We start from the raw sequence: 15,451 nt of genomic DNA, 5'->3' as shown, positions 1-15,451 counted from the left end.
TTGGCCAATTGGAGTAAGACTGGTTTCAGTGATATTTGGAATGACCCTCTACATTACTGCAAAGTTTCAAACAAATGTGAGTCTGCATGAATGTGTTAGGGGTAGACGAATACTTTTCATAAAACTGCAATATTCATTGGCTCATTAAAGCTTAATGTTTTTATTTATGGAAAATCTGCCACTAACGTTTTGTCGGCATAGGTCTTAAGTACATGTGTGTGGATCGTTTTTTCACTATTATTCATATAATTCAAAATGGTGGGAGATCTAATGGTCAGAGGTCAAAAGTCAGAGTGTGAAAGTTGTTAGGCATGAGGAGACGCATGTGTGTATCAAAGTTTCATGGCTGTAGGTCAAACAGGGCATGAGTTGTACCTGTTCAAAGTTGCCATTTTCAATTGATTGCTATAGCGCCACCCTTTGGCCAATGGTTGTGAGTTTCGGGCCTTGGCCGTTTGGCATAGCCCTCTACCATATTGCCGAGTTTCGTAAAAAGTGACCACAAAAAAAAGAAAGCCAAGAGTTTCAAAGAGGTTTCGAGCCTATAGGCCTTGAATCCTCAATAATAATTCAAAGTTCAAAATGCTCTCATCGGAGAACACTTATTTTCCAGTCCAATATTATATACTGCAGAGGTGTTCAAACCTTTTGTGCCCAAGCCACACCAATGGGCAAGTCAAAATCTCAAGCCACACCTGTATTCTAGTGATGAGCGGGTCGACCCGTAACCCGCGGGACCCGCGGGTGGGTCGAGTCAGAATTTCAGAGGTAATTATGCGGGCTGTGGGTGAGTGGGTGAGCGGGTCAGCCGCTCTCACACGCAAAAAAAAAAAAAATGATCACATGCTCTTGTTTTGTCTTTATTCCTAATAAGAATAAGAATAATAACAATAAAACAGTTTGAATACACTTGGGGATTATTTTCTAACCATGATTTTACAGAATAAAAAAAAAAACGCGGGGCGGGTTGAGCCATAGATTTATATATGGGTTCGCGGGGCGGGTTGAGGCGGGTTGGGTTCCGTCGCGGGGGCGGGCGGGCCGAGTCACGAAAAAACCCGACCCGCTCATCACTACTGTATTCATAGCAACAAATAGCAGATCTACAAGCGTTTACTGAGCTTGTAGATCAGCTTTTTTTTTCTTTTATACCATTTATGACAATTTGTGAAAATAAATAGATAAAAATAAAATCTTTGCCTATAATCACATGCCCAAAATAGAGATGCCAGGTTGGAAGACCAGTTCACGTAGATCTACACGAATGGCAGGGAATGTGTTAAAGGTAGAGTAAGTGATATTTTGGGGATTTCTTTTTGTTTTTTGTTAAAAGGTTAAGTACTATTCTGATAGTAATCATACAGAGCGTTTCTTCGGTCACAGGGGCCTCTCCAGCTCTTTAGTAAACATATACTACATTTCAGGTAGGTGACAAAATTTAAGCCAATCAGGAGAGAGCACTGAAAATGCGTTTCTGTTTAATAAAGAGCTGGAGAGACATGGGAGACTCTTTTTACTGAACAAACACTCTATAGCAATGAATACTATCAGAATATAGAGCTATTTCATATTTATTTGAACCAAAGTAAATCACTTACCCTACCTTTAACATGTATCACTATTTTTATGCCATGATGTTTGTTAGTTAGTTAGTTTGTTAGTATACAGTGTAAACATCCTAACCACATGAGACATATCGTCCCTGTTATAGGGAGAACATTTGTCGAAAATAACCGATCTACAAAGCTCACTTTTGTCACAAAATGCATCACATAAGACGCATTGTGAGCTTGATTACACACACACACACACACACACACACACACACACACACACACACACACACACACACACACACACACACACACACACACACACACACACACACAGAAACACGTTTACTGCTATTTAGTACCATTTACAGTTTATCTAGTGTGAGATATGATCTACTGGTCCACACATTTCAACATAAAGTTGATGATGAAATTGACCACTTCTGTAACTGCTCACTTCTCTCTTCTCTATTTTTGTAATCAGCTTCCTCCCATAACGTAAAAAAAAAGGCAAGTAGTGTCAAAATATGAGATAGTTTCATAAGCCATGTGCAGTACAATACTGGTTTGTAAAAAAGACCGTAGGGGTCTTGCCCTATAGATTATCATGCTGGGGCTCTTTAATTTGTATTTATTTTATTTGTATATATTTGATTGACAGATGAGCTTTCACTATTTATCATTATTATCATTTCTTTAATTACAAATATGAGGGCTGCTGTAATTAATATTCCCAGGCTGACTTTTGTTTCCAGTCCACCGATGACTTGAAGTTGGTGATAAAATTGACCACTTCTGTAACTTAGTCATACTTCTCTTTTTTTATCTTTTGTCTTCAGTTTTCTCCCATGAAGTGAAAAAAAGCTGTTTCATAAGCCTGTGCGGTACCATACTGTATGGTTTGCAATTGCAAAACAGACCTACAATTTATAATTTAGGCATTTGGCAGATGCTCTTAATCCAGAGCGATTTACAATAAACAAGGTAAACACGTACATCAAATGCATAGAGAAAGTGTAGTGCCTGCAGTAATAGGATCATAGGTCAACCAAGAACCTAGCATCAGTCTACACAGTACAATAAAACAAAAATAATGATATGTACATTGAAACTATACAAACTATAGAAAAAATTAAAACATATTTTTATTAGGGAATATTGTAAGTACATACTTGCAGAGGTACATAGGTACATTTGTATTCCCTTTTTTTGGTGCTTTTTTCACCGTTATCTCTGTGTACATGGAGAAATGGTAATAATAATCCAACATTTGCATGGTATGAGGTTTTAAACTTACAATGTTAGTAAAACTATTGAAGCACAACAAAAATGAACAAAATGGGTTAGGATAACAATTTAAAAAATGCATAATAATAAGAGAAAATACAAGGAAATAATTAATGGAAAGAAGAGAAATAAAATTATAATAAAAAAGACAGGGTATGGGGGAAGACGGGGAAGAGGAGGGGCGGGGCGGGGGAATTCAGTTAGAAGGTAATGTTTCTAAGGAACTGAAATAGTTAATAAAAAGGGTTCCACTTATGGAAAAAATTTGCGGGTGTGCCCTTAACACCCCCCCCCCCCGCGCCCTTAACAGAAAAACGAATCTTTTTCCAGCTTGAGAAAAGACATGACGTCCTTTAGCCAGGTAGAGATGGACGGGGCCTTGGAAGATTTCCATTGCAGTAAAATACGCCGTCTTGCCAGGAGAGATGTAAAGAGAGAGATGTAAAGGCTATTATGTCTAATTGTGTAGAATTAGTCTGGAGGGGGACGCTTGAGACCCCGAATATTGCTATGAGAGGGTTTATCTATATTCAAAGCTTAGAACCTTTGACAGGATGGCAAAATAATCACTCCAGAATATATTAAGTATGGGACAAAGAAAAAACATGTGACTCAGATTGCATGGGGAAGCGTGACACCTTTCGCATTGATCTGTAATGGATGGGTATATCTCAGATAGACGGGGTCTAGAATAATGAACTCTGTGAAGTACTTTGAACTGTAGGAAATTACAGTTTAACCTTTGCATAAGACTGCCTGGTCGTCAAGGTTAGGTCAAGTGCTACAGGCTAAAGTGGAGTCTGAGGTGTCTTCAGATTATGGTGTAACATTGGGAGTGAGTCTGTAGTTCTAACTGCAAAGGGGGGTTTGTTCCACAGTTTGGAAGTCTGGGACATATGGAGCGTTGTCCCGGATGTTTTAGGGAAGGTTCTGACAGTTTCCCTGTGTCCCCTACACACAGACATGCACACACATTTGCACCAAATGATGTTGCTATGTACAGTTTATAAATTAGACGCCTATTGTTGCTGGAAGTACTGTATATCAAATTGTCCTTTGGGGCGGCCGTAGCTTAGTGGGTAGAGAGGCAGTCTAGTAAGAGCGACAAATGGCACACATGAGTCAATACTAAACAGTAATGTTCAAGAAGATGAGTGTAAAATAAATAATATGCAGAGTAAAATAAATAAGAACATGCAGAAAGTAAGATAAACACGCACGCACGCACGCACGCACGCACGCACGCACGCACGCACGCACGCACACACACACACGCACACACACACACACACACACACACACACACACACACACAGCTAGAGAACCACTTTTACTGCTGTGCACCATTTACAGTATATCTACTAGTGTGAGATATGATCTACTGGTCCACAAATTTCAACATAAAGTTGATGATGAAATTAACCACTTCTGTAACTGCTCACTTCTCTCATATTTTATCCTTTTGTAATCAGTTTCCTCCCATAACGTAAAAAAAGGCAAGTAGTGTCAAAATATGAGATAGTTTCATAAGCCATGTGCAGTACAATACTGGTTTGTAAAAAAGACCGTAGGGGTCTTGCCCTATAGATTATCATGCTGGGGCTCTTTAATTTCTATTTATTTTAGTGTATTTATTTGTCTTTATTTGATTGACAGATGAGCTTTCAGTACTTATTATTATTATTAGTTACATAAAGTTGGTGATACAATTTACCACTTCTGTAACTTAGTATTAGGCTTCTCCCATAAAGTGAAAAAAGCTGTTTCATAAGCCTGTGCCGTACCATACTGTATGGTTTGCAAAACAGACCTACAATTTACAATTTAGGCATTTAGCAGATGCTCTTAATCCAGAGCGAAATAACATCAAATGCATAGAGACAGTGTAGTGCCTCAGTAATAGGATCATAGGTCAACCAAGAACCTAGCATCAGTCTAAACAGTACAATATAAAAAAAATATATATATATGTACAATGAAACTAATATACAAACTATAGGAAATTACATTTTAACCTTTGCATAAGACTGCATGGTCGTCAAGGCTAGGTCAAGTGCTACAAGCTAAAGTGGAGTATGTATGGTGTATGTTGTATGTTGCGAGACCCGAAACACCCTATGACCCCAGGCTACAACACTGATGATGCGTCCCAGTTGCATCCATGTGATGTATTTATTTATTAGTTATTCTATTTATAGTGGCTCATAGGAATTTATAGACTACGTGACAACCAGGAATAGTTTGGTGACCACAGGAGAGACTGTTGACAGCCGGAATGTAGACGGTATCCCGGGAGCAGTATGGGTTAGCGCCCCATGCTGCGTCTTCCGTGAGGAAGAATCCCAACCAACCCGCGGTGAGCCCTTTAGGAGGGCCATTCCATTCCAGCGTACCGCAAGCGGGGGTAATACCATTAGACGGCCCAATCTAGTGGTATCGGCCAAAGGAACCATCACGCCAGAAGGAAATGTTTGGATCGGGATGGTACAGAGGATCTGGTACAGCGCTCAGGTCCTGGACCTGGTGAGACGAAGGAGGAGCCCGGCCAGGAGACAACCCACAGAGCCTAGTCCCTCCACGTGCCAGAGCCTCTCCCGAGTCCCGGCAGAGTACTTCCGGAGAAGCGGACTGAGTGGCCCTGTCTTTCCCTATAGGACTGACCGTGGGTGCTACTGGGACGTAAGTTGGGGCTTGATCAACCCTGGCTGGGTCACCTGGGCGAGGGTGTATGTTGTATGTTGCGAGACCCGAAACACCCTATGACCCCAGGCTACAACACTGATGATGCGTCCCAGTTGCATCCATGTGATGTATTTATTTATTAGTTATTCTATTTATAGTGGCTCATAGGAATTTATAGACTACGTGACAACCAGGAATAGTTTGGTGACCACAGGAGAGACTGTTGACAGCCGGAATGTAGACGGTATCCCGGGAGCAGTATGGGTTAGCGCCCCATGCTGCGTCTTCCGTGAGGAAGAATCCCAACCAACCCGCGGTGAGCCCTTTAGGAGGGCCATTCCATTCCAGCGTACCGCAAGCGGGGGTAATACCATTAGACGGCCCAATCTAGTGGTATCGGCCAAAGGAACCATCACGCCAGAAGGAAATGTTTGGATCGGGATGGTACAGAGGATCTGGTACAGCGCTCAGGTCCTGGACCTGGTGAGACGAAGGAGGAGCCCGGCCAGGAGACAACCCACAGAGCCTAGTCCCTCCACGTGCCAGAGCCTCTCCCGAGTCCCGGCAGAGTACTTCCGGAGAAGCGGACTGAGTGGCCCTGTCTTTCCCTATAGGACTGACCGTGGGTGCTACTGGGACGTAAGTTGGGGCTTGATCAACCCTGGCTGGGTCACCTGGGCGAGGGTGTATGTTGTATGTTGCGAGACCCGAAACACCCTATGACCCCAGGCTACAACACTGATGATGCGTCCCAGTTGCATCCATGTGATGTATTTATTTATTAGTTATTCTATTTATAGTGGCTCATAGGAATTTATAGACTACGTGACAACCAGGAATAGTTTGGTGACCACAGGAGAGACTGTTGACAGCCGGAATGTAGACGGTATCCCGGGAGCAGTATGGGTTAGCGCCCCATGCTGCGTCTTCCGTGAGGAAGAATCCCAACCAACCCGCGGTGAGCCCTTTAGGAGGGCCATTCCATTCCAGCGTACCGCAAGCGGGGGTAATACCATTAGACGGCCCAATCTAGTGGTATCGGCCAAAGGAACCATCACGCCAGAAGGAAATGTTTGGATCGGGATGGTACAGAGGATCTGGTACAGCGCTCAGGTCCTGGACCTGGTGAGACGAAGGAGGAGCCCGGCCAGGAGACAACCCACAGAGCCTAGTCCCTCCACGTGCCAGAGCCTCTCCCGAGTCCCGGCAGAGTACTTCCGGAGAAGCGGACTGAGTGGCCCTGTCTTTCCCTATAGGACTGACCGTGGGTGCTACTGGGACGTAAGTTGGGGCTTGATCAACCCTGGCTGGGTCACCTGGGCGAGGGTGTATGTTGTATGTTGCGAGACCCGAAACACCCTATGACCCCAGGCTACAACACTGATGATGCGTCCCAGTTGCATCCATGTGATGTATTTATTTATTAGGAGTCTGAGGTGTCTTCAGATTACGGTGTAACATTGGGAGTGAGTCTGTAGTTCTAACTGCAAAGGGGCGAGTTTGTTCCACAGTTTGGAAGTCTGGGACGTATGGAGCGTTGTCCCGGATGTTTTAGGATGTTTTAGGGAAGGCTCTGACAGTTTCCCCGTGTCCCCTACACACAGACATGCACATACATGATGTTGAGTTTACAGTTTACATGTGTGCCAAATGTCGTGCCTGTATCCACCTCGTAATGATTTTTCACATAATTCCCCCTACTATCAGTTATCTTTATGCATTTGGAATCACACATTTTCGCAGGCTCCAACGCAAGTTTTAGTTGACAAAAATGTTGAAACTTTTTATTTAGTCTACACATTTAAGCTATCCCTTGTCATAAGGCCAAGGGATAGCCAACAAAATTAACGTCGGACGTGGCCTATCCTATATTAAAATTGCCTAATGCGTACAGTGAATGGTGGGTCGACGTCACAAACGTAATATCCGGACTGGCGAGGCGCATCATTGCACCCCCTTTCAGAGGACCCCAACAGGTGACCTCACCAACACATTATGGAAGGGACCGCAATGGAAACAAGCTGTAAGCTTTTTTGCGTCATCCTTTTGATTATGGTGGGTCAGATGTATGTTACATGTGACCAGTGTTGGGATAGTTACTAAAACATAGTAATATGTTACTTATTACATATTACTTGTTTAAAAAGTAATGTAGTTACTTTACTTATTACTCCCTGCCAAAAGTACCTAGTTACTTATTACTTTAGTTACTTTTTTTTTCTCGCCCCCAGTAATTTGCATCCTTTCTCCCCAAAAGTCTGACTTTGCATTTTCAACATTAGCAGTTGTTTTTTTCTCTTTTCTGCAGCCTACATTGTAAAATCCTCATTGTACACTTATTTGAATTATATTAACACAAAGACTTTTACAGTGTATGAATTCATAACTTACAGACTAAATGAAAACCATTTGACGACTATGAATTGAATACTAAGGACCTCAATGGAAACAAGTATTTCAAATGTATTTAATGTCTTTTTTGCCAAATAAAATATTCAAATTCAAACACCTGGGCTCAAACAGATAATGACTCATCATGAGACACAATCTTTGAACAACTTCTGTTGTTTATTAAAGCTCCAAACATAAACTAAACAAACATAAATAAAAACATCTTCATAAACTGCTATATTTCTTTGTAAACAAAATGTATTCTAATAAAATGCAAAAATAAAAAGGCTCCCATAGCAACACATATCATCGTGGGCTAGGCCTATGTACTAGGTTAAACAAAACAGTTAAACAACAAAACCTCACTTACTAGTTACTGGGAAAAGGTAATAATATTACTTTAAGTTACATATTACTTTAGTTACTTCCCAACACTGCCCACAACGTTTCCGTATCCGCTCTAGACCGGATCAGCAAGCAGCCTGCATAGCAACTCGATCCCAATGGACCAAAAACAACACAGGATCAAATAAACACACTCAAACCCAGAGTACCACCGAGGCTCGTGAAAAAAAGTAATAAGTTACTTTTTGAAAAAAAGTAAAGGTAATATTATTACTCAAAACGTGAAAGTAATTAGTTACGTTACTAGTTACTGGGAAAAGGTAATAATATTACTTTAAGTTACATATTACTTTAGTTACTTCCCAACACTGCATGTGACATATGTTTTATTTTATTTGTTTTATTTTTTATTATTGAGGGAACATAGGGCTGAGGGAACATAAGGCTGAGGGAACATAAGCATCACCACTTTTTAATTTGCCCCTCGGAAATGCAAGTTCCACACAGACATTCCAGACTAATATCTACGCAGTGATATTAATCTGGCCATGCCAGGCTAATGCCTTGATACTAACATGACACTAACATGATACTGAGTACTGACCATGATACTAACATGACACTGACCATGATAACATGACACTAACATGATACTGACCATGATAACATTATACAAACATGATACTTACCATGATACTCACATTATACTAAAATGGTACTGACATGATACTAACATGACACATGCCAGGGCATGCCATGCCACTTGCCATGCTATTTCACATGCCTTGCCATACCAAATGCCATGCTATACCACATGCCATACCACATGCCATACCAAATGCCATGCCATTGCACATGCCATGCCAAATGCCATGCAATGCCATGCCATACCACATGCCAAGCCACATGCCATGCAATGCCATGCCACATGATACTGAATTGTTACTGACCATGATACTATAACATGATACTGACCATTATACTCACCATGATATTGACCCGGATACTAACATGATAACAACATGATACTGACCACGATACTAACATGATACTGACCACGATACTAACATGATACTAACATGATACTGACCATGATACTAACATGATCAAATCACTCAGAATCACTCAGCACACATACCGTATGCTGCACTTTGAGTGAAATTGTTATTTGAATTTTTTGTTAAGATTTTATTTGTATATCACTTTTATTTGCTAATTTCAACGTTCAATTAAAATAAAAGTTAAAGGGAGATGTTTATAATTGTTATATTTCTTATGTTTTAAATAAAACAAATGATTATGAAAGAAATACAATAAAAGTGACATTAAAGAAAAACTAATTAATCGAGTTATTGAAAATTGACATTGATATTGATATTTCAATGACAAGATGATGCTTAATGGTCACAACAATATCAGAAATGAATTCTAAATGTCAGAATTAGTTGGATTAGACTTATTGTCTTTCGGCCTGGCGAGAGAGTATGTTTTACCCCTTGTCCGTCCGTCCGTCCGTCCGTCCGTCCGTGTGTCCGTGTGTCCGTCATTCGATCTGTCTGTGTACAGCTAATCTCCGGCACCGTTGGCTTGCTCGCAGCCAAACTGTGCACACACATTCCCTGGATACCGCAGCAGAACCTCTGCCCCAAATTTTTCACAGGGGCCTGTTATAGCGCCACCAGGAGGCCGATTTGTGCAAAACACATTTTTTGACAGTACTCCTACAGATTTTCTCCCAAAATCCCGCAAATCGGTACACAGTATCTCTATTGTCATTAAACGAAACGGGTCTTTCAGATTTCTAATATTCCATCCTGATTGGCTAAAAATGTCTTGCAAAGTTTGCAGGAGTGCTCCGTTTTGAACAAAATGCCTCAAATCATGAACACAGCATGCAATTTCCGTGAAATCTTGCACGCACATTCCCATTAGGCCGAGGAAGAACTACCATTTGAACATTTTCAAATCAGCCTCATGGTGGCGCTATAACAGGCCGATTCGTGTTTTTACCTATAATTGCACCGATCTGTGTAAAACTTTGTATGCACACTCCCTATAGGTCAAGGAAAAACCTTTGCCCTGCATTTTTCATATCTGCCTTTTATAGCGCCACCAGGAGGCCGACTTATGTAAAACAAAATTTGTTATACTACTCCTTCCAATTTTATCCAAATTTCACGCAAATCGGTACACATGATCTCTATAGTCATGTGATCACGATGGATGTGTTTGATTTTTTATATTCCATACTGATTGGCTAAGATTGACATCTAAAGTTTGCATTATTGGCTTGTTTTGAACAAAATTCCGCAAATCATGAACGCACCGTCCAATTGCGCTCAAACTTTGCATGCACATTCACACTATGTTGAGGAACAAATGCCACCCTTTTAACATTGGCCTATTATAGCGCCACCAATAGGTCTAATTTAGCGAAACACATGTTTTTAACAAAATGCCTCAAATCATGAATGCAGTCAGTCTGATTGTCGTGCAAGGCCTAAGAAGAAATGGCACCCTTTTCACGTTGGCCTATTATAGCGCCACCAGGAGGCCACAATAGCCTACCTGACCTGGCGGAGACCTGTGCTCCGAGGAGCACTTTTTCTAGTTGCACCTGTTTTTACCCCGAACAATGGCCGGGTTATGGCCAAGGTCTTCGGAATAGCAAAATTACATTGACTATGTCCTTTCAAGGTCAAAATCACCCAAAATGGTCATAACAATATCAGAAATGAATTTCACACACCCACATTAGTCGAAATGGAGGCATTACATGTGTATATACACTCAAAAACAAAAAAAATGGATTTTCATTATAGCCGATGGCGGCCATATTTGATTTGGCCATTGCGCCATTCGTGGCACTATGGCGGACAAGCACCTCTGTGATTTGTCATGTCTATGAACCCACAGACTCAGTTCAAGTGAGAAATTCCCCCAACAACCAAATTGCAAACAGGTCTACAGGCCAGGCACTGGATTATCTGGCATGAAGGCTTGTCTGGGCGTTTCTAGCCCGTACACCAAATGGACGAGCCTATCAGCGTCGTCGCTCATCGTTCTGTGATCGACAGCGACAGTTGGCCAATCAGGTGGCGAGTTCGAGTGAGCCCGAATGAAGCCGAGTGCAGCCTGAGTGCAGCCGACAAAAGACAAACGGCAGCCATTGTTGTTGTGCGTTGTCTTCACTTCTTACTTTCGGTTTTAAAACGCTCTCAAACGTCTTTTTTGAGGCACAGAATTTACTTATAAGATATTGTTTGGATAGAATTTAGTTGTTTAACTTCATATATGTGGTCAATTAATCATGACAGAGCCTATTTAAAAATACAAATTCAGAGAACCGGCAGGGGCGGGCAGTGACAAGCATGTATCCGAATAAGGCAACCTATTTTGGGCATGGCCATCTCAAAACCATCTCACTGCAATTGGCTGAAGGGGAACAACGATCATTGGCTGAAGGGGTTGTCAGTCAACGGTATTACTCCCGCCCAACTCCAGCCCACAGCCAATATTGCAGATTTCCGGAGGGAGGGTTTACCAGGCTACATGAGCCCAGCCAGCCATTATAAAAACCGAGACGATTTCAACTTAAACATGAGAGTGCAGCAATGTTCCTGACCCTCCTGCTCGTTTTCGCTCTCTCTACAAACTCCCTGACGGAAGGGGGAACAATTTCGGTCGATAATGGACAACATTGGGGTACTTGGTCTGCCATGTGGGAGTCTTGCCCACATGGCACATACGCTGGAGGCTTCAGCATTCGGGTGAGAAAATCTACTTCTTACATTACAGTTTAATGTACTACTGTATTCCATTTCACACTCTTTTTGTTTTATTACTTTGCTACTGAATGCTAAATGTTTCCCCCTCACTGATAAGAAGAATATGCATAGCCGAATCATCGATCATGACATCACCACAACCAAACAACCAACATGTATTTCCGGGTAGATAACACCGGCAGCGTTGCATTGGAGCAGTATTACTTATTAAACTTATTTCTGGAAGAACAGGACACTTATGATATTATTATACACATAATGGACATGACACTAGTATGGGACTTACCCCCATTCCAACCTTTGATAGTGAGTGCCAACTACCAAGCAGGGAAGCAATGGGTAAATAGTTGGATCTACTATTTATTATTTTTTGTTGAAAAAAGAAAATATATTTTTGAAACATTTTAACAACACAAATCTTGTATTTCGGTCCCTGGCACAAAATATTTTTTCAGATGGGGGCCAAATACATAATAATTTTGGGGTCCTTGACATGAAAAAAGTTTGAGAACCACTGTTTCTATGCTCTTCTCGGTCTGCATGTCTCTCACAGGTGGAGGGCAGACAGGGCAGAGGTGATGACACAGCAGTGAATGGCATCAAACTGCTATGTATGAGGAGGACCGGTGATACAGGTTCCGTGACATCACATCGCGGATAGTAAGTATAATAATCACCTCAGACCACCACAAGGCTTTGTGTCAAAAACAACACATGGGTACAGAGTCTTTTGTGTCTGTAGCCTGGGATCAATACCATTTTCGTTTTTCTGATCCGGTCTGGAGCGAAAATAACTTTATGGCATCAGGCGGCCGGAACCCACGACCGGAATCAAACGTGCTGTGCACCTCCAAAATGATTCCCCTAGTTTAAAATGTGTTTAGTTTGGTATAATTGTTTTGTTTCTTTTCTTAATAATCGTTTGGCATATCCATCTTTTATTCTAAGTCGTAGCACGACTAGCGAGACTAAACTAATTGATTTGCATTATGTGGGGAACAAAAACAATGCGACATTCACACGGCTCAGTTTTAGAATGAATACCAGGCTTTCCTCGGTGGTGGAAAGCCTGGTGATGCAAGGTTCTTGTGTCCCTTTACCACTTCAATTTTCTTAAAGTTTCAGGACAAAAATGTTGCCATTCTATTGTTTGTTTCAGTATACTTTCTACACATTAACAACGAATAAAAGGGTTCCTATGTTTTTTTCCCCTTTTTTTCTTTTCTCCTAGCTGGGGTTACTGGCGGTCTGACCACCGGTGCCACAACAGAGGTAAGCTGGTAGCTTTCCAGCTGAATGTGGAGTCTAACCAGGGTGCCGGGGATGACACGGCCGTCAATGACGTCAACTTCAGGTGCGACGACGGCAAGTTGCTCCAAGGCTCTTCTGACCTCAGCTGGGGTGACTGGGGGAGCTGGAGCTCCACTTGCAGCACAGGAATCTGTGGCATCAGGACAAGCGTGGAGAAGAGGCAAGTTGGTGATGACACTGCACTAAACGATGTGCAATTTCGTTGCTGTTCTTAAAGGAGATAATTATCTGCTCTCACTGTCAAACTCTGTCACTCTCTCACTGTCTGTGGTATATTGATAGAGACGCCTATAGGGCAATCTTTCCTTGGGTAACTCTGTACAATATATAACAATTAATTAAAAAACAATCATAAACATTTACTCAGCTGTTGATTAAACAAATGTTATAGCATATTTTCAGCATTTTAATGAATGGTGTTCATGTGTAGTAACTAGTAAATGCATTTTTTCTCTTTTTCTCTTACATACAAATCATTTGAAACATAAATGTTTCAATTATTAAATTAAATGGCATTCAAAAGGCAAATATTTGTAATTATGTTTCTTTGATGTTTGACACATATTTAGAGATAGTTAGAACATGCATTAAATGTTCATTAATTAGAATGTGTAGATATTTTAGCGGCCCTTAATCGAAACAGCAATTTGGTGCCACGGTGGCGCAATCTCATGCATTTCATTTGTGCACACACACACACACACACACACACACACACACACACACACACACACACACACACACACACACACACACACACACACACACATACAGTACACAGTACAGTGCGTTGCAATATAACACCCCATTTCCTTCGTAAAATGCGCCTGCTGCCTGTCTGTAACAAAGCCTCATTGTTCACAACAAACATTTCTGAAGAGTGTACATGTCGTCTGCATACAGGTTCCTTATCACAGTGAAATGAAATGTGGGATGAGGCCAGTATATGATATGAGCTCAACCAGCCCTCATAAAAACCCTGACGATTTCAACTTAAATATGAGTCTGCAGCAATGTTCCTGACCATCCTGCTCGTTTTCGCTCTCTCTACATACTCCCTGACGGAAGGGAGAAGAATCATAGTTAACTAGAAAAAGTGCTCCTCGGAGCACAGGTCTCCGCCAGGTCAGGTAGGCTATTGTGGCCTCCTGGTGGTGCTATAATAGGCCAACGTGAAAAGGGTGCCATTTCTTCTTAGGCCTTGCACGACAATCGGACACTGACAGCATTCATGGTTTGAGGCATTTTGTTAAAAAACATTTGTTTCGCTAAATTAGACCTGCTGGTGGCGCTATAACAGGCCAATGTTAAAAGGGTGGCATTTGTTCCTCAACATAGTGTGAATGTGCGTGCAAAGTTGGACCGCAATCGGACGGTGCGTGCGTTCATGATTTGCAGAATTTTTTTCAAAACAAGCCAATAATGCAAACTTTAGATGTCAATCTTAGCCAATCAGTATGGAATATGAAAAATCAAACACATCCGTCGTGATCACATGACTATAGAGATCATGTGTACCGATTTGCGTGAAATTTGGATAAAAATGGAAGGAGTAGTATAAAATAATGTGTTTTACATAAGTCGGCCTCCTGGTGGCGCTATAAAAGGCAAATGTGAAAAAAGCAGGGCAGAGGTTTTTCCTTGACCTCTAGGGAGTGCGCATACAAAGTTTTACACAGATCGGTGCAGTTATAGGTAAAAACACGAATCGGCCTGTTATAGCGCCACCATGAGGCTGATTTGAAAAAATGCAAATGGTAGTTCTTCCTCGGCCTAATGGGAATGTGCGTGCAAAATTTCACAGAAATTGCATGCTGTGTTCGTGATTTGAGGCATTTTGTTCAAAACAGAGCACTCCTGGAAACTTTGGAAGCCATTTTTAGCCAATCAGGATGGAATATGAGAAATCTGAAAGACCCGTTTCGTTTAATAACTATAGAGATACTGTGTACCGATTTGCGTGACTTTTGGACAAAATCTGTAGGAGTACTGTCAAAAAAGATGTTTTGCACAAATCGGCCTCCTGGTGGCGCTATAAAAGGCCCATGAGAAGAATTTGGGGCAAAGGTTCTGAATTGGCATCCAGGGAGTGTG

At 41.6% G+C, this 15,451-nt stretch overlaps 1 protein-coding gene across 1 annotated transcript; it reads left to right on the top strand.

The window, feature by feature from the left end:
- The first annotated feature begins 11,858 nt into the window (after window positions 1–11,858).
- LOC311044648 (vitelline membrane outer layer protein 1 homolog) lies at window positions 11,859–13,885 on the top strand. Its single transcript, XM_084056360.1, has 3 exons — window positions 11,859–12,028; window positions 12,600–12,706; window positions 13,278–13,885. The coding sequence occupies exons 1-3, from the start codon at window positions 11,873–11,875 to the stop codon at window positions 13,570–13,572; spliced, it is 558 nt and encodes a 185-aa protein (XP_083912486.1). The 5' UTR covers window positions 11,859–11,872; the 3' UTR covers window positions 13,573–13,885.
- The last annotated feature ends 1,566 nt before the right edge of the window (window positions 13,886–15,451 follow it).

Source organism: Gymnoscopelus microlampas (assembly GCF_963454915.1).
Source record: "Gymnoscopelus microlampas genome assembly, chromosome: 5".
NCBI lineage: Eukaryota > Metazoa > Chordata > Actinopteri > Myctophiformes > Myctophidae > Gymnoscopelus > Gymnoscopelus microlampas.
This window is presented reverse-complemented; position numbering and strand designations above follow the sequence as displayed.

Bases quoted from the DNA above. Each gene is read 5' to 3' on its own strand.
- LOC311044648 (XM_084056360.1), top strand. From the start codon at position 11,873: ATGTTCCTGACCCTCCTGCTCGTTTTCGCTCTCTCTACAAACTCCCTG. The intron at 12,029-12,599 runs GTGAGAAAATCT...TGTCTCTCACAG, and splicing joins CTGGAGGCTTCAGCATTCGG to GTGGAGGGCAGACAGGGCAG. The intron at 12,707-13,277 runs GTAAGTATAATA...CTTTTCTCCTAG, and splicing joins GTGACATCACATCGCGGATA to CTGGGGTTACTGGCGGTCTG.